The following is an 18,336-nucleotide window of genomic DNA, read 5'->3' on the forward strand; positions in this document are numbered from 1 at the left end:
TTTTAATTGTTGTTTATGGTAATTTTCAATTGAGGTGTAAATAAATAAAAGTCTTTTTAATTAAACATTTTCAGCCAGGTAAAAAAGTCATTCTATATTGTCTATGTTTTTAGCTTGCAAACCGTTGCGAAGCTTTATAAAATAACATCTACCTCTAAAAGACCCCGAGCTCAATAGAAGACAATTTAAATAACAATGTACAAAGACAACTTAACGTTTATTTATCAATATTGCTAATGCCCGTTTTTTCGACCTGGGCGAGGAGTTCCTGCAGTTTGTTGTCGAATAGCTCGCACCGGATGGGCATTTCCAGCGAGTAAAAAGGGTTCTTGAGGACGTAGTCCGAGTAGAGTTCATAGACCTTTCGCAGAAGCAGATCGATGCCATTAAGCCCCGTCTCCGAGATGATAATGAACTTAATTCCTGTCAGCGTTTGGAAGCAGTGCAACGTGAAGGTGTCCGCCTCCAGAATCTCGATTCCAGAACTCTTGGGCTCGGGACTCAGTTGGCTGGCAATGGCGAACAGGGGATAGAACATGCTGGCTAGGAAGATCTTCTCGTTGGTGGTCATCTTCGGGCGGCTGAACTTCAGGTTGATCGGATAGTTGTCCGCTGACTCCAGTGTTGTCTTCACAGCGCGGCCATCATCCAAAGTGATTCCATTTACTGGCATACCGTTGACCGCCACCAGGACATGACCAACTAAAAAACAGAATATAATTAGGTGATATTTTTACCATAATTTCCAGACACACCCACCATTTATGCCATCCTTTCTGTTGAAAGACACCGACACCTTCTTGGAATCGTAGTCCAACACTAGGTCCAGTGGGTATGTAAAGGTCTTCTCGTGCTCGATACGCGGCACATTGTTGTCCAGGTTGAATATAAGGCCACCCGATTTACTTACTATATAGACGCCATATATAATCATTGCTAACTAAAGTTTTGTGTTTTTGGGAATGTTTTTTTGCGAATTAGTGATGGCACCACCAGTCAGCTGTTTGCCATTGAACCAGTTCAGAAAGCGAATTTGTGCTGGTTCCTTAAAAAAACAGCAAAGCGACCAGGGCTGAAAACTATCGTTTTGTCAACTGGTTCGTGAATGGAAACCATCATCGCGACAGTTACTCTAATGTGAACTAGTTCTTAGTCGAACAGCTGGCTGGCATTAGGATTAAAAATAAACATATTTGATTGATTTTCTGCCCGAAAGTATACGTAAACGCGTAGGCGCTCCCACCTGGTATTTAGTGCACCCGATTGACCAACTTCGCATCTTCACGGACAGCTATGGGTTCCGATGACCAGAGTGCCGGGGACAGGATCCAGAAGGGATTCCAGATTAACTACATGATTTTACGGGACGCCGACAGCGGGAAGATAATCTGGCAGGAGAACAAGGACTTTTCGGCACCCGACCAGGAGCACGAGGCCAGGGTGCCGGTGAAAATACTGGACATGCGAGCCGTTTCCCGGGAAATCAACTTCAGCACCATCGAACCGATGGAGAACTTTCGACTGGACCAGAAGGTGCTCTTCAAGGGTCGCATCATGGAGGAGTGGTTCTTCGAGATGGGATTCGTGGGCGCCAACACCACCAACACCTGGCAGTCGACGATCGAAGCGGCACCCGAGTCCCAGATGATGCCGGCCAAGGTTTTAAATGGCAACGTGACGATCCAAACCAGTTTCTACGACAACGAGACACTCATCACCAAATCGGTTGTGCGCCTGTACTACATTTAGGCGGTTGTGAGTCATCTGGCCAGCCACCAGGTGTTCCCTCCCATCTAATAACACCAACTGGATCTTCTCAAGATGTTCTCTGTTAACACATACTTCGCTTTAGAGTACTTCTGCATTTCAATGCAATTGTTTGCGCGTTTATCAACTAGTTGTAGCCTAATGCATTTTAATCTAATTTTACATTTACCGTATTAATTTATTAATAAAACCATTTAACGAATGTAACATGCGCATCTGTCAAACGCAACAAGCATTCTAATGTACAAATCTCTGGTAGACTGTCGTATGCGGACTAAAAATAGTTCAGAAATTTGTGTCATTTGAGATATTTTGTATCTATAGATCTCTGCAGCGCTTATAATCAATCCATAAAGTCTGCTTAAACTTGTTGGAATTCTTTAAAAAAAATATATACATCCGCTTGAATAACGAAGAGTACTTATATCTGACAAAGTTGTATTAGATGTAGATAAGCTGTACGCAAATCTTCAGAAAATATAAGCAGATTCGTTGATATGGGAGTTGTTATTTAACAAGAACGGATAAGAAAAATGGCATTGGTATTTAATAGCCGTAAAATCGTATTAATTTTGTTTAATGAGATTCAATTTATTTTATGCTGAACACAGCTTATTATGTTGCATTTGTTCACCTAGAACACATATCTTTGATCGGAGAAAATGCCTCAAGGGTCACAATCAAAGAACAGGTTGTTTTTTACTCTCTTTTACTTTCATGCCAACGAGCATAATCCCATCCAGATCGCGGGCTTGCCTGTCGGCTATTTATCGCCAAAGTTGGCATTTAGATGTGGAGTCGATGAATATTCAACGATTGGAGTCGCGAAAAGTGGCGATCGAGCTGAGAGTAGGATTTGGACAGAGTGCTGGCTTGACCCCAATTAATCCGAAATAGAACCCGTGCCCGGTCAAGAGTCACTCGAATATGCCGAGAAAGTCTTCTTGGTGGACAGAGATTTGATATCAGCAACAGTTCCATTCCATCTATCAGAAGCAGCGGATCGAAGTATAAAGTAATACAGAAAATGGCACGGTTTAGTGGAGTTATCTTGCTCCTGGCAATCGTCCTTTTGGCATTCTTTGTGGCTGATGGCCTGGCGCAGAAGAATCCTAACAGGCAGAAGCAGCAGAGGCAAAAACCAGGAAACCAGGCAATTGGTCCCCATAAGAACAAGCGCCCAAAACCCCAGCAAAACCAAAAGCAGAAGCCTAACAAGCAACAGGTGCAGAATGTCCAGGAACCCAAAGTGTTCACCGTAACGATTCCTCAGTTGGGAAGGCTCCGAGGACGTAAGCTGAACACCGATTGGACGGGTAAAAGGATAATGCAGTTTTTAGATATTCCATACGGAAAAGCCGAGCGCTTCAAGGTGAGCTAATATGTATATTAATTTTGTTCAATTAAATATATTATTGCATTCCATATTCCTTTGGTTATACAAACGTTGGTCAGTCACTTAACACTTGTTTGCCATTTGGCCGACGTCGTTCGGCGTCCTCGATAGTATAGTGGTTAGTATCCCCGCCTGTCACGCGGGAGACCGGGGTTCAATTCCCCGTCGGGGAGAATGTGAAAGCGTTCAATTTTTTTTTTTTTAAATTTGTTTGTTTTTATTGTTGAATAAATACAGGACCGAAAAATTATGTTAAATACAGAGCCAAACCTATTTTGTTGCAGTGTAAGCCATAAGTACTGTCAATAAGTACGGTCAACCCTTACAATTCTTTGAAAAAAAAAATTACTCAGAATACTGGAATATTCTCCCCGACGGGGAATTGAACCCCGGTCTCCCGCGTGACAGGCGGGGATACTAACCACTATACTATCGAGGACGGTGAACGACGTAGGTCAAATAACAAACAAGTCAAGTGGCGGGGTTGAACAACGCGGAGAGTGAACGCTGTTCGCCAAATATCTTATACAAAATTCGTTATAAACGAAATCATGCTATCTTTTTAAGCCTTAGGCTTAGCATACTATAAATTTTTGGTATAACAACTTTGTTTAGATAAATTAAATACATTTAATTAATCTTTTCAGGACTCGATAAATTTATGAGTTTTTTTCTGCAAATCTTTCTCATAAAACATTACTATAACCTAATGCTATTCATGTTTTAATTTTTTATTTTACAAATTCGATATCTGTAGCCAGCTGAGCCCGCACCAGCCTGGAGAGGCGTCCTTCCTGCCAACCGCCCTCATGCTGGATGTCCTTCCATTCAGGACCTGCTCATGTTCGCCAAGTTGGAGGAGGATGGCTTCGATGTGGAGGATTGTTTGCGACTTACGGTGAACACTAAAGCGGTATGTTAAAACATAATGGAATCCCTTTTAAAATATTAATTTATTTCATTTGGTAAACTGTTAACATCAGTTGGAGGGCAAATCCCTTCCAGTAATGGTGTACATCCACGGCGACTTCTTCTACGACGGTGATTCGGTGGAGGCCGCTCCCGGATATTTGTTGGAACAGGATGTGGTTTTGGTGTCCGTGCGCTACCGCCTCGGACCCTTCGGCTTCCTGTCCACGCTGACCGATGAGATGCCTGGCAATGCAGCGGTCACCGACATTATCCTGGCACTCAAGTGGATCCAGAAGCACATTGCATCCTTTGGCGGTGATCCGCAGAGGGTAACGCTTTTTGGTCAAGTTGGTGGAGCGGCGCTGGTCAACGTGCTCACCCTGAGTCCAGCGGTTCCGACCGGACTCTTCCACCGCGTCATCTATCAGTCGGGAACGGCCCTTTCCCCCGCCTTCATCACTGATGCCCCCCTCGGATCCACCAAGGCCATCGGTCGGATTGCCGGATGCAAACAGCCCACCAAGGTGGATCAGCTGAACAAGTGCTTGACCCGCCTGAACGCCACCATGCTCTTGGCCGCCTTCAGTGTCCACGGCGAGGATCAGCCCTCGTTGTCCGGCGGAGCATACGGCGGAGTGCAGCTGGTCATCGGCGGTCCATCTGGCATTCTGCCAGAGCATCCTGGTCGCCTCCTGGCAGCCGAGAAGTTCCAGGCTTATCCCACATTGGGTGGCAGCGTCAAGCACGGCGGCACTTTCATGTTGAGGGGTAAGTAGGGATTCTGAAGATTACTTTTGAATCATTATACTTTACATAACTCTAATTTTACTTAAATTGCAAATCAATCGTTGACTTCAAAATATTTTTAATGTAATTTAAATTTAAAATTTTAATAATTTATATTTTGTGTATAAACGTATTAATTAATTATTGTCTTTGCAGATATATTTGCGGACATCTTTAACGAGACAGTTTTGGACGATAAGATGACTGGACGGCAGTACATCGATACCATTATCGACCAGGCTAATGGCGCAGATCCCTCTGGTTCGTGGAAAGAGTTCTCAAACGAGGAGATATTTACCGATGCCGATGTCAAGAACGGCAGCTTTAAGCGCTTGACCCCGGGTCTTATTGATGTAAGAATTAATACTTTAAACAAAAATTTAATATGAGTTATATTTGGATTCAAATAATGTTTTAATACTTTTTGTTTATCTTGAGCTTTTTAAAACAATTTATTTAGATATGTATTTAAATAATTTTTTATTCTTAGCTTTGCAGCACGATTTCGCTGAAGAATCCCGTATTGCTGGTCCTGCAGGCCAACGCCAAGAAGCTGCCGAACAGCACCTACCTGTACAGTTTTGACTACGAAGGCGAACAGAATCGCTACGCAACTGGTGAGGACGAGGCCGCCTTCGTGCCATTCGACATGGGTGTCTCTCTTACGGACGACAACCTGTACCTGTTCCCCTGGCCACGATTCATGGCGCTCAACTCGAACCGCGATCTGAAGATCGCCAGGCGAATGGTGGCTCTGTGGACGTCCTTTGCAGCAACTGGTATTCCTAAGGCACCCGGGGTTCCCACTTGGCCAACAATGACTGACGAAACAGGACCTTACATGAAGATCGGTCGCACTGTCAGTTTCGGAGACAACTATCTGGATGAGTACCGCATTGCAGTGGAGGAGGTGAAACATGGTTACAGTCTGGTCAACGAGGAGTATTACGAACTGGAAGCCGCTCTTTTGGCTGCCAGCAAAAAGGAAAAGGAGGAGGACGAGGAGGATGATCAGGACGATGCTGAAACCGACAGCGAAAGAGCTTCCAATGAGGCTCGTGGCCAGAACTTGGTGTTCATTGCCAGAAAATCCACTCGCACCCAAAAGCAGTAAAACTAATCTGATCTACTATTCCTCTTTTCTCTTATTTATTGATTAAATCCCAATTTAATTTATTTCTGACACACAAACGTGATATTTTTTTATTTGAATGGGCTTTTAATATTTTAATAACATTTTGGGTCGTAATTATATATAGTATTTTGGATAGAGAAACCTCTGCAATATAAACATTACCGGTGGGTTTTAATGTTTTGGGTTAAGGACCTTAGAACTTACAAAAATTGATCAATCTAACTGTAAAAATCGATCAAGCGCGGCGAATCTCCTTTGATTTCAAAAAGTACTCAATACATAGTCAAAAGAAACCGCTTTCTTTGTTGTAGCATTAATCATATTTTCGCTATTCAGAAGCCAGAAGAACAAAAGCCTTGGCTGCATGTAAAAGTCTCATATTAGAGTTCATTAAGCAACTTAATAAAGTATAAATTAGGTGTGACAGCTCATTTGTTTCAACAAAATACTTTGCCCGCCTTGATTAACTTTATAATTTGCAATACCTATATCTGTAATTAGTTACAGCGATGGTCATCAATAAGTTTCCCTGTAAGAGCATTTAAGGGAAAGGTCTTTTGAATATGTAAAATATGCTTATGTTGTTCAAAGTTACCCAATTTTATTTTAACTTTATTAGGATAACAATAGCTTGCAAATTGATTTAAGTTCTTATAAACAAGTTAACGGTATTTATAAATGTTGTTTAAGAGCTAAAATATGCTGTGACTAATATTCCCTTGACATTGAGCTCGTAAAATATATAATCACAAAAAGAAAAGTTTTGCCAGTTCGCTTTCTAGCTTCCTTATATAGTGGGGCTTCCCGAGCTTGCAAACAGTTAAATATAGTAGTATAATAATGGAATTATCTTGTGCGATTAGTGCGAAGTCGTTGATCTTTTTTGGCACTGAAGTGTTACGAATGCTTTCTCCCGAAGTTTGCGATGATTGATATTGTACCTCGTGCTGTGAATTCCAGTAGCGAGGAGAATTTCTGGAATCAATTAGGTAAAATCTAAAATTTAAATCAATTCCCCCATCTGTTTAGAAATTAATTTTGACTGGCGCTACCCGCACTTTCATCGTCGTGAGAAAGACAAACCGAGTTAATGGCCAATGTCCAATGTTTGCCGGTGAATATTCGCATCAATCTGAGCGACTAATGACTGACTATCGGGCAAATCAAGTTCGGGCCAGCGGCTGCTCTTTAGGTTTTCGCTTTTACTTGCAGATGATCAGCCGAACGACCAGCAGCTAAAACCGGAGCAACGAAATCTGTTCTTGCACTAGAAAAAAAAATGTACAACAAATGTTTTCAAATGATTTAATTAAGGAGAAGGTACCATTGATTAAATTCATTCTAATTTTTTTAAGATAATTACCAAAATTGAATTCGTTTTATGTACACATAAATGTAATCAATAAGACATAGATAACGGTTTTCGAAGACATAACATTTGATTGTTTTGCAATTCGACATCTGAAATGTATTTATCAAAAATTTTTTTTATTAAAATATATTTCTTTATGTGTATCTATTAGCATAGACCTGCGGCTCAAGCCTCGGGGACGCCGCATCATTTGCAGTTTTCGCGTTTTGTTTTAGCCAGTTTCCGTTTGCGGACTCTTCATTTGGGTATTTCGGTCAGACATGGGGTGAAACTTCGGGTCAGAGCGGGCTAAAATCTATTGGTCCCGACTAGCCACAGATCAGTTGCGTTCGGTGCGCTAAAGAGAGTGTTGGTTCGTTCCGCGGAGTTCCCAAAAATGCAGCTCGCAAGTTGGATACCAGTTCTTCTGGCACTGGTCCTCCAATCGGTGACCGGAGCTCGAATTCGTGGCAGGCAATACGATGAGGAGAAGGACACCATCGTCGAACTGCCCAAGCTGGGAAGCATCCAGGGAAAGATTGTAGAAACCGCTTGGACAAAACGGGAAGCGTTGCAGTTTGTGGATGTCAGATATGCAGAACCTCCAACGGGACTGCATCGGTTCAAGGTATAAAAGTGGTTGCAGCTTCTTATAATATAACAATATATTAAAAGGTTAAGTTCAAATTTAATTTGATAAAATAAAATACAAACAAAAGCAATAAAGTGTGTCAGCAGAGCAGAAATGATTAAGCCATGGATTTTATGCAAAAAAGTATGCAAAAAATTAAAATCGTCATTATGCTAAATACGGCAAACATAAAGAGATTCGCCAAGAATACCAAATAGAAATGTTTTATTTTATTGAGCGTCTGGTTTCTCTAGTTTTAAAACTTTCAAAATTATGTAAATTGCTCAGAGGTAATAAATTAATATAAACAGATTTTGAGAATGAAAAAAAATGTAAAAAGAGAACATCTCGCATTCTCCCCGACGGGGAATTGAACCCCGGTCTCCCGCGTGACAGGCGGGGATACTAACCACTATACTATCGAGGATTTGATATCTTTCTTGGTGAATAGTTTTTATCTACTCTGTGTCCCTTAAGAGAAAAACAAATTTGATTATAGTAAGGTGACTAGTAACAAAAACTATGACTCATGAAAGAACATTTATGAATAAAGAAATACCTAAATAATATTTGTGTGAAATCACAAAAATGCAATGCTATTGCATTTGATGGTTTTCTATTATTTAAAATGTTTAATAACAAGATCAATATTGAGGAGTCAACAAAAAATAATACTTGTATATAGTATTTCCTTCTCTTAGTAGTTAAATGCGTTTCATATGTTTGCATCAATTCACTTTCTGCAGGCTCCTCGACCGATTGAACCGTGGGAGGATGTTATGGACGCCACAGCGGAGAAGATCGGCTGTCCCTCGGTGGTGTCGATGGACTCGCTCCGGAAACTGGATGACGTCCTGGATGTGGAGGACTGTCTGACGATGACCATCACCACACCGAATGTGACCGGTCAGTACCCCGTTCTCGTTTACATCCACGGGGAGTATTTGTACGAGGGCAGCAACTCCGAGGCTCCGCCGGATTATCTGCTCGAAAAGGACATTGTGCTGGTCACTCCGCAGTATCGCCTCGGGCCTTTCGGATTTCTGTCCACGAAGACAGACGAGATTCCCGGCAACGCCGGCTTTCTCGATATCTTTCTGGCCCTGCAGTTCGTTAAGCACTTCATAAAATATTTTGGCGGTGATCCTTCAAAAGTCACTGTGGCTGGTCAAGTGGGAGGAGCAGCCATTGCCCACCTGCTCACACTTTCGCCAATGGTCCAGAAAGGACTCTTCAGCCAGGTGATCTACCACTCGGGATCGGCGATTATGCCCATCTTCCTGGAGGAGGATCCACGGAAACACGCTCAGGAGATCGCTAAGAAGGCAGATTGCCGGATGGTGACAGTTAGGGACTTGAACAACTGTCTAATGGAGCTCACGGCTTTGGAATTGCTAAATGCTTTTATGGAACATGCGGTATGTAATATTTCATTTAATATCCCTCTAGAATTCGTTTTACATTTTAAACTTTATTTTCTACTGACAGCTGGAGAAATCCGACCTTGGAATCGGACACACTGGGGGCATACAGTTCACCATCGGTGGACCCAGTGGAGTGCTGCCCAAACATCCTTACGACCTCATGTTGGAATCAAACTTTTCTTATCCTGCGATGGGGGGCTGTCCAAAAATGCCGGAACTCGAGTGCTCAACGAGATTGTGGACAATGACTTTGAGGGAAAGATTCCTGATGACGAGTATACCACCTATAATTACATTGACCACGTGATCCGTCAGGTTGTGGGCACCGACAAGACGATGCTCCTCACTAGCTTTATCACCCACGATTTCTTTAACCGGCCGCTGCTGGAAAACGGAACCTTTGACACTCTGATTCCCAGGCTAATTGATGTGAGAAAATTTACCAAAGAAATTCAGAAATTTATTTACCCTTTTTTTTAAGATTTTTGAATTTATTTTTTTTTTAACATTTATTTATCGCATTTTAATCACTTTCGAAATTATCTCTTAGGTTGCTGGAACGCTGAACCACAAACTGCCCGTTCTGATGGCTCTGAACATGAACAACAAGCACAATCCGCACAACACCTTCCTCTACTCGTTCGACTACGCGGGCGAGTTTAATCGCTACAAGGAAATGGATGAGGAGACCAACATGCAGAGCCCCTTCAAGGCGGGAGTCTCGCTGACCGACGAGGCCCTTTACCTGTTCCCCTACCCCGATCACGTGAAGCGCCTCAGTCCGCCGGACGTGACGATGGCCCACCGGATGGTGGAGCTGTGGACGAACTTCGTAATTTGGGGCAACCCGTTGGGATCCTATCGCAGTGGCTACTGGCCACCGATGACCACGCTTTATGGTCCGTACATGAAGATCGACGAGACTCTCACCATTGGGGGCAACTTCTTCAGCGAGTTCTCGGCCACGCTGCAAGATGAGGAGGACGGCCACAGTCTGGTCCGCGAGATCTACTATCTGCGCAGTCGCAGCCGCAAGCGGGCTCAAAACAAACGCCGGCAGCAACTGGCCGCCGCGAAGGCCAGTCGGTTGCAAAAGATGGGCGGACGCAAGAGTCTGGTGAAGCGGCCGAACCGCAACAAGATACGCTTTTGAAATTTAGAATTTACATAAACTCAATCAAAAAATTATTTATTCGACAAAAAAATATAATGTTAAAAAATTGCATTCTAAAAAAACAGTACTTTGATCCTTTCGGTTTAAATGTTTTCAAAGGTTTATTTTTGATTAGACAAAAATGTGTGCGATAATATAGAAATGTGACCCACTTAAGCAAAAAACATTATGCGAAGGAAAAACATTTTTTAAAGTACTACAATTTGTATTTTGTCGGAATATGATTTGTATAATTCGAAATTTAAAGTGTATTGCGCACGGCCTTCAGGTGGTGTGGACCGTTGACCAGGCTGTTCAGTGATGACAGTTCGCGGGCATAGCGTTCCCTCAGATTCTGGGCCCTGGCGCGTTCCTCCTCTTCCCGGGCTCGGTCCTCCTCCTCCTGTTGAGCCCTAATGCGCTCCTCCTCCAGCCGCTCCTGCTCCTCTTGATCCTGTTGCTGTTTGAGGGCGGCAGCCAGGTAAGCCTCGTAGGTGGGGAAGTCCTCGACCTTGAGAGCATTGTGGTCCACAGCCTCTTCCTGGGACCTGTCGTATTCCTCGTTATCGGAGTCGCCGTTGCGATTGTCGCCCTGATCCTCGCTAGGCTGTGGTTCCCTCTCGTGTTCCACCTGATTTCTTCGCTCATCATCGCGATCCCGTTCTTCATCATAGTTGCGACCGGAATCGTACGTTTCGTAACTGGGATACGGCTGACGTTCTTCTGGCTGATTTGCTTCCGGCTCCTGTTGACCCTCCTGTTCCAATTGCTCCTGGCGCTGACGCTCGCGCTCCTGCGCCTCTTCATAGAGCCGATCTTGTTCCGAATTTTTCGCTTCCTGGGCTTTGATGTAATCCTCGTAGCTGGGATAGTTTTCCGGCTTATCTTCGGCCTGATCGTCTCCATAGCGCTCTTGCTGCTCTCGCTCCTGCTGCTCTCGCTCCTGCTGTTCTCGCTCCTGCTGTTCTCGCTCTCGCTCCTCTCGCTCTTGCTGAGCGAGTTGCAGTTCTCGCTCTTGCTCCTCGCGATCCTGCTGCTCTCGGCGCAGTTGCTCTTGCCGCTGCTGTTCGCGCTCTTGCTCCACGTTGTAGCTGCGCTCCGGGTCCGATTCTGCAGGACCATCGTGGTCTTCTTGGCCATATTGCTCGTATGAGGGATAGGGAAGCCGACCATCATCTGGATCGTATTCGGGCTGTGGCTCTCGCTCTTGTTGCTCACGCTCTTGTTGCTCTCGTTCTTGTTGCTCTCGTTCCTGCTGTTCTCGTTCCTGCTGTTCTCGCTCTTGTTGCTCTCGTTCTTGCTGCTCTCGTTGCTGTTTCTCAAGTTCCTGTTGATCTCGTTCTTGTTGCTCTTCTTCCGGAAGTCGCTCATCATCGTAGGAATCGAAGACCCAATGGTTTTCGTTTGGACTATACTCGGGCTGTTGTTCTCGTTCTTGTTCCTCTCGTTCTTGTTCCTCTCGTTCCTGCTGGTCACGTTCTTGCTGCTCACGTTCTTGCTGCTCTCGTTCTTGCTGCTCACGTTCCTCTTGCTCTCGCTGCTGTCGCTCGCGCTCTTCCTGCTCTCGCTGTTGACGGAGTCGCTCTTCTTGCTCCCTTCTTAATCGCTCTTCCTGCTCTCGCTGCTGTCGCTCACGCTCTTCTTGCTCTCGCTGTTGTCGCAATCGCTCTTCCTGCTCGTAACTTCGGCTCGGGTGAGTTCGCTGCTGCTGCTCTCGCCTACGTTGCTCCCTTTCTCGGATAAACTGTTGTTGGCGGGCTTCCTGGGCCCTCACGTATTCTGGATCCGAAGGATGCCAAGTGGGCTGCTGGGCTTGCCTGTTTTGCCAATTGGCATACGGATTGTATGCGTACGACGGACCAGACGGGCGTCTGGTCGTTGTAGTTGTAGTGGTTGTCGTCGTCGTGGTAGCCTGAACTCTTGGCACTGGGACATAAGCGGATGGCACTGGGACATAAGCGGATGGCACTGGGACATAAGCGGATGGCACTGGGACATAAGCGGATGGCTTGAACCTCCTTACGCTGTAATTGGGCAGGTAAATGCCCTCGCCAAAGTGCGGGTCCAGCTCCAGCGGGGTTTGGTGAGAGTTGGTGAAGCGTAGGAATGGACCATACTCCGAGGTGGCCCGCGGCCACACACCGTAAGTCGGATTGGGTACACCAGAAATTGCAAAGTCCACCCACATCGTAACCAAGGCGCGGGACACGGCCTTATCCAAGGGGTTCAAATCACTGGCTTCCTGCGGGAAGGGGAACAAGTACACGCTGTCGTCGCTAAGAGAGGCATCCACCCCAAAGGGCAGGGGATTCTTCAGGTGCCCGAACCGGTGATACTGGCCCCGATAGTCAAAGGAGTACAGATAGGCCGGCGTAGAGCGGTACGACTCACGGATCGTCTTGATCACCGGTGCTCTGTATAGGATGTAGTTGCTTAACTCGAGCAAGCCTTGGATCACGGATTGCGCATTGGCCCTGTACTGCTGGTCCGGACTGAAGATCTCGTTCAGTGCCCACTGCTTCCAAGTGCCGTGCTCGCTGGGCGGAGCTGTGTGCCGCAGCACCACATCGATGTAGTCACTCACATTGCTTGACCGCAGATTGGCGATCTGGTCATAGATACCTGAAACAAAGAAGATTATCATTGCATTAGAAAAAGAAAAAACATAACTTTTCGAACGACAACGATGTCGATTTAATTGCATCTGATTATATAGGTCAATGCAATACCTGAAGAGTGAGTAGATTTTTGGAAATAAAAAACCTAAGCAAGATTAAAATATGTTTCATAATACGAAACCATTTCCTGCCTGCTGACGAAAATAGCATTCGAATCAGTCACCCTTGAAACCTAACTAAATTAATTACTTTAAACATAAATGGGACTTGATTTAGCTGTATCATCCTATCCGTCTAAATACATTAGACTTAATCAACGTGACCTCGGGACCAGCGTCTTATCACCAACTGTCTCTCGATCTAGCTAATCCGACCTATATTATATTCGTTCTAGCATGGATCGCAACATTGATGTTAAAATTCGGATTCAAGTTGGAATTTATTTGATTACAAAAATGCCCAGATTTGACCTTCTATTTAATGCTTCGTTAATTGCTATAGTGGGTATACAGTGAGTATAATAATAAATAATAATAATTCAGAAAGTCAAGAGTGAAATGAGATTGCTTTTTTGTTTCTTATTTAATGTAAGACTTGTTTAATTACACAGTACCCCGCAAAGTTGGAAAAGATGGAGTCTTTGTATAAATTTAATGTAAATTTTATATAATTTAGCTAGTTGACATGAGCTGTTGAACCTTCTGATTAATGGCTATCAAAGTTTAGTACTCACGCGACACGATGAAGGCACTGGCGTCCTTGGTGGCGCCCACAATCATGGGCAGGGCGTTGCTGCTGTTCGCGGCCAAGGAGGAGGGGTGTTTTGGCAGGTAGCCGAGGGGGTCGCCGACCACCAGCTTGAAGCCGCCCAGCTGGGTGAGGCCGATGGGCTCGTTCTGCTGCAGCAGCTGCTCGAAGGCGGCGGCCAGCTGGGAGGTGGGCAGTGCGGCGAGGCAGTCGTAGAGGGGCGCAAGGCCACGGGGCGTGGAGGGAGTGGGCGGCGGGGGGCAGCGGGCCAGGCGGGCGAAGGTGTCCAGGGTCTGGAGGGGCTGCTCGTCGATGAAGTAGGGATTCAGGGCGGTGCCCGACTGCAGGATCAGCTGCTGGAAAAGGTTCTTCGCCCGACCGCTGAGGCTGAGGGCGTGCGCCAATGTGGCACCACCCGCCTGACCCACCAGCGTCACCTTTTCGGGATTGCCGCCGAAGTGGACCAGATGGCGCTGCAGCCACTCGAGGGCCAAGTGCAGATCCGAAAGGGCCACGTTTCCGGGAAGCTCTTCGCTCAGAGCACTCAAGAAGCCGAAGGGAGCCAGGCGATAGTTGATGGACACCAGGACGACGTCCTTCTCGAGGATGTACTCCGGTTGGGCCTCCTCGGAGCCGCCGTCGAAGAGCATCTCGCCGTGAACGAAGACCAGAACGGGCAGCTGATCGGCGCCCTCGGGTGCGTAGATGTCCAGGGTGAGACAGTCGTCGACATTCTCGCCGCGCGACTCAGCATCCCTCAGGCGATCGAGCTCCGGAAACTGGGCGCAATTGGGACTCCTGAGGGTGGCATCAACTCTGCCTTGGAATCCGACCGGTTGGGCAGCCTGGAAGCGAGCAAGTCCTTCCCCAACGATACCGTACCGCAAGCCCAGAAAGGCGTTTACTGGCCGACTGCCAGTCGGTAAGGCAATTCCCGAAACCTGACCGATTCCGGGCACTTGGACGACGGCTCTCGGTTTTTGCGACTGTGGTGGTTGTGGTGGCTGTGGCTGTTGGGGATTCTCCTGCCAGGGGGCCGGCTTCAGGGGTTCCGGTTGCCAAACGGGCCTGGCATCATCATCGTACTCATCGTTGTAGTCGGGTCGCGGCCCTGGATGTAGGGCAACGATTTGGGAAACACAAAGGGCCAGCACTAGAAGCAACGGCTGCATGTTGCTCACTGTGTCGCGATTGAACTAACACTGATTTCCGAATCGGATCCGTCGGCCTGAAAACCCCGAGCATTATCTGCTGCGACCCAAGCAGCCTTGGGGCAAGCGATCCGCGAGGCTGGCTTGAAGCCCACATTCTAGCTCAAAAAATCTCAAAGCAAGCAGAACAAGAAATATCAGGAGTGATACTTGGACTTTCGGTTATTTCAATCAGCTCTTCTCCCTAACAATTTATATTAATTGATTCGTATTTAAAATAATTTTCTCCCAATATACGATCACAAGAAAATATGGGGTTTTAAATTAATTTTTACAAAAGAAGTAAAAACACTTTAGCTTTAGCTAGCTAAAAAACTTATTTCATTTTATTTATTTTTTTTTTAATTTTATTGGCTAGTATTCCAGTGGTATCGAGGAAAACTCCGATCATCAGTTGGCGAAGTCATGACAATATTTAATCTGCTATGCAGTACCGGATTTTTACCATTTTCAACCATTTAAAACTTTTGTTAAATTAAATATTAAAATATTTTTTTTCCAGATCCGCGCCTGGGTCTTCGCCCTACGGCTTCAATTGCGCCGGCGGTCCTTATCTCATCCGCTCGCAACCAACTGATAGCAGCTTATCGGCTGTCCAGCTTTTCTTGTTTTCAAAGCGTGTTTCGCCATTGAGCTATGGAAATGTTGAACTAGGTACATCCCTGAAACACAGTCCGAATTCGCAACTGTTTAACCCAAAAACTAATCTTCAGTAAAATAAAGGTCAACCGGAAAAGAAGCTAGCTTCGGCAAGCCGAGGCTTAAATACCCTTGCAGTCATCGCAAATGTCAATTTTAGTGCATGCAGGCTAACCTACATCTTGGTAATGAAGATTTTTCTATTTATGAAATAAGGAATAATATTTTAACAGCTATGACAGCTATATAATATGGTCATCCGATTTTCATGAAATTTAATTATTTATTTATATAAAATCATTAAAACAAATGTACTGCACGCTATTTAAAATTTTTATTAAAATTAAAAAAGTTTTGGACTTAGAATAAGTCAATTTATTGGTTGTCCCGTTTTTCTTTTACTGCGTAGTTTTAATTATATACGAAAATGTTCCAATCCTCAGTAATTCTATTAAATATAACTTCTTATTTAGTCTTTTTGTAAAGTTATTTTTCACAAATAAAGTTAAGAAGAGTCGAACATTCGTTATCGTTCATGGCCCAGAAGTTGGGATACCCTCCAATCTCAACGCAGTCTTCGTTGTTCCAATTGTCTGGATTCTGTCTCCAGTTAAAAAAATTGGGTTTTTGACCAGTAGTATCAGAAAGAAATTCTCCTTCATTCGAAAAATCATGGACATCAGTCCAGTACAGTTGATCCTTCAATTCGCGACCAAGAGCATCCAACTCCGACTGACTTTGCAAACTAACTAGGTGCCCTCCCAGGTTATGGCAGAATTCCCGAGAATCATTCCAGCTTCTCTTTTCGGTATCCACAATGAAATAAGACTTGGATCCAATTTTTTTATAGGCCAGACCTATTACTGTTTCGTTAATTTTCCGAATTTTATCTATTTCAGAATTTAGTTCTTTTTTTAATCCTGTTATCATAAAGTTCTGATGTTCCTTAACGTCAGCTATTACTGTTTCGTTAATTTTCCGAATTTTATCTATTTCAGAATTTAGATCTTTTCTTAAACCTGTTATCAGAACGTTCTGATGTTCCTTAACGTCAGCTAGCTCTTTTTTAGCATTTTCAAATTCACTTGAATATCTCTCTATTTTTTTTATTCTTTCATCCATAGTGACCATATATTGTAGGATCATCCTAACTGATTCGCATATATAGCTACTGCAGTCTTCATTTTCAAGTTTGCCGTCTAGCTGTGAAATAAAATGCTTGATTTTTATTTAAATCTATGATTTATTAAATTAAAAAAAATTACTTGTAAACATGAAGCTTTTCTTGCCGTCGCCACTAGAAACAGTAAAATAATGTATTGCATTTTGCAATAAAATAAAATACAAATAAAAACAAAAATACAACTGTCTACGAGGAATGATGAAAACGAACTAAAATGTCTGAATGAGAGCAATTTTTAATAAATTGCATTTTTAATTTCCCTAGGGTATATATGAGTAGGTATACAGATTATAAAAGAAACTGATAAATGGTAAAGTGCTGATTAATAATCATAGTGATTTGTCCGTATTTGCAAAAAAAAAAAAAAAATGATTTTGTGAATTGAAACGCATTGGGGAAGTTCATAATATAATATTCTCTATATTTTCATTTTTATTAATCTTTTTCGATTCCCTCCGTTTTGGTTTTTTTTGTTAAAGTTTCATTTTCAATTTGTTGTTTTGTATCGGCTTGTTCAGTATGTATCTATAATAATGTGTTATAATTAAGAATCGTCATTTCATCTAAATATTTCAGTTATAATAATACAATATAATAATCATTAATAATATGCGGTTTCTTTAATCGATTTCTCTTTTTTCGCCGTGTATGTTAAACTTGCGTGTGACTTGCTTCAGAATGGATTCCGATCCGTTTGGTTTGTGTGGAATTAATTGTGACTCGGACCGAATCTTTGGGCTCGTGGCGTTTCTATCAGCTTGAGTTTGATTATTTCTGTCTGAGACCGACTATCTCCTATGACTCGCAGCTTACTGTACGTTCAAGTATGGAAATCAGAGTTCTAGGAAAGCTAAAAGCAAGTGTATGCATATATACTTGTGTCTATATATGTATATACGTGTTTATATATATTCGTTCTAGGTATTTTAATCTCGATTATGCTGTGGCGCTGTGGCAGTGGCCCAAAGGAAAGAAGCCTCTTAATTCAAATCCAAATTCGAACTTAAAACAATGTGTCAAATTACGTATTTTGCTCGGCGGCTTTCCTTCAACTATGGTAACCCTCGTGGACTGAGAAATAAATGCAGAAGTCCCTTTCAGGTGCACAATTGAACTTGGCTTGATAGCACTGATTGAATCCTTGATTGATATTCGGGTTGCCTGCTTTTCGTGTTAGGAACTTCTTAACAAATTAACGACTGATCAAAACCATACGAATACGAATGGGACGAACTTTAAGCTTTCGTTTGTCAAAAATCGTTACCCAAAAATGCACATTAATTAATTTGTCACTGAATCAAAGTTATTCACTGATTTGTTTCTAGCTTTTGTTTTCCTTTGTTTTTTTTCTTGTATATTTTGTAGCTCAGTCTTTTTACTAAC

General features: G+C 43.6%; 6 protein-coding genes and 3 non-coding genes across 9 annotated transcripts; 4 read left to right on the forward strand and 5 right to left on the reverse strand.

Annotated features, from left to right (window-relative positions):
• Positions 1 to 190: 190 nt before the first annotated feature.
• On the reverse strand, positions 191 to 1,014 carry LOC108098729 (trafficking protein particle complex subunit 4). Its single transcript, XM_017201850.2, has 2 exons — positions 760 to 1,014; positions 191 to 702 (listed from the first exon to the last, which is right to left on the reverse strand). The coding sequence occupies exons 1-2, from the start codon at positions 932 to 934 to the stop codon at positions 218 to 220; spliced, it is 660 nt and encodes a 219-aa protein (XP_017057339.1). The 5' UTR covers positions 935 to 1,014; the 3' UTR covers positions 191 to 217.
• A 122-nt stretch (positions 1,015 to 1,136) lies between these two features.
• LOC108098713 (probable cGMP 3',5'-cyclic phosphodiesterase subunit delta) lies at positions 1,137 to 1,974 on the forward strand. The gene has a single exon (XM_017201828.2). The coding sequence runs from the start codon at positions 1,294 to 1,296 to the stop codon at positions 1,747 to 1,749; it is 456 nt and encodes a 151-aa protein (XP_017057317.1). The 5' UTR covers positions 1,137 to 1,293; the 3' UTR covers positions 1,750 to 1,974.
• Positions 1,975 to 2,794: 820 nt separating this feature from the next.
• Positions 2,795 to 5,975, forward strand: LOC108098726 (glutactin). Its single transcript, XM_043209313.1, has 5 exons — positions 2,795 to 3,139; positions 3,921 to 4,076; positions 4,147 to 4,843; positions 5,018 to 5,214; positions 5,352 to 5,975. The coding sequence occupies exons 1-5, from the start codon at positions 2,795 to 2,797 to the stop codon at positions 5,973 to 5,975; spliced, it is 2,019 nt and encodes a 672-aa protein (XP_043065248.1).
• Trnad-guc lies at positions 3,265 to 3,336 on the forward strand. The gene has a single exon. It is a non-coding gene; the product is annotated as a tRNA-Asp (tRNA).
• On the reverse strand, positions 3,531 to 3,602 carry Trnad-guc. The gene has a single exon. It is a non-coding gene; the product is annotated as a tRNA-Asp (tRNA).
• Positions 5,976 to 7,744: 1,769 nt separating the features above from the next.
• On the forward strand, positions 7,745 to 10,565 carry LOC108098738 (glutactin). Its single transcript, XM_017201869.2, is given in 5 exon segments — positions 7,745 to 7,975; positions 8,725 to 9,396; positions 9,467 to 9,605; positions 9,608 to 9,831; positions 9,953 to 10,565. Coding segments are annotated over 5 exon segments (1,869 nt in total). The 3' UTR covers positions 10,556 to 10,565.
• Trnad-guc lies at positions 8,334 to 8,405 on the reverse strand. Its single transcript has one exon. It is a non-coding gene; the product is annotated as a tRNA-Asp (tRNA).
• An 87-nt stretch (positions 10,566 to 10,652) lies between the features above and the next one.
• On the reverse strand, positions 10,653 to 15,139 carry LOC108098737 (glutactin). Its single transcript, XM_017201867.2, has 2 exons — positions 13,907 to 15,139; positions 10,653 to 13,177 (listed from the first exon to the last, which is right to left on the reverse strand). Exons 1-2 carry the CDS (start codon positions 15,090 to 15,092, stop codon positions 10,818 to 10,820), a joined length of 3,546 nt encoding a protein of 1,181 aa, XP_017057356.2. The 5' UTR covers positions 15,093 to 15,139; the 3' UTR covers positions 10,653 to 10,817.
• Positions 15,140 to 16,085: 946 nt separating this feature from the next.
• On the reverse strand, positions 16,086 to 17,192 carry LOC108098714 (accessory gland protein Acp29AB-like). The gene is made up of 2 exons (XM_043209301.1): positions 17,036 to 17,192; positions 16,086 to 16,973 (listed from the first exon to the last, which is right to left on the reverse strand). The coding sequence occupies exons 1-2, from the start codon at positions 17,093 to 17,095 to the stop codon at positions 16,257 to 16,259; spliced, it is 777 nt and encodes a 258-aa protein (XP_043065236.1). The 5' UTR covers positions 17,096 to 17,192; the 3' UTR covers positions 16,086 to 16,256.
• Positions 17,193 to 18,336: the final 1,144 nt, after the last annotated feature.

This window comes from Drosophila ficusphila, unplaced genomic scaffold (assembly GCF_018152265.1).
Source record: "Drosophila ficusphila isolate 14025-0441.05 unplaced genomic scaffold, ASM1815226v1 contig_795, whole genome shotgun sequence".
Lineage (NCBI taxonomy): Eukaryota > Metazoa > Arthropoda > Insecta > Diptera > Drosophilidae > Drosophila > Drosophila ficusphila.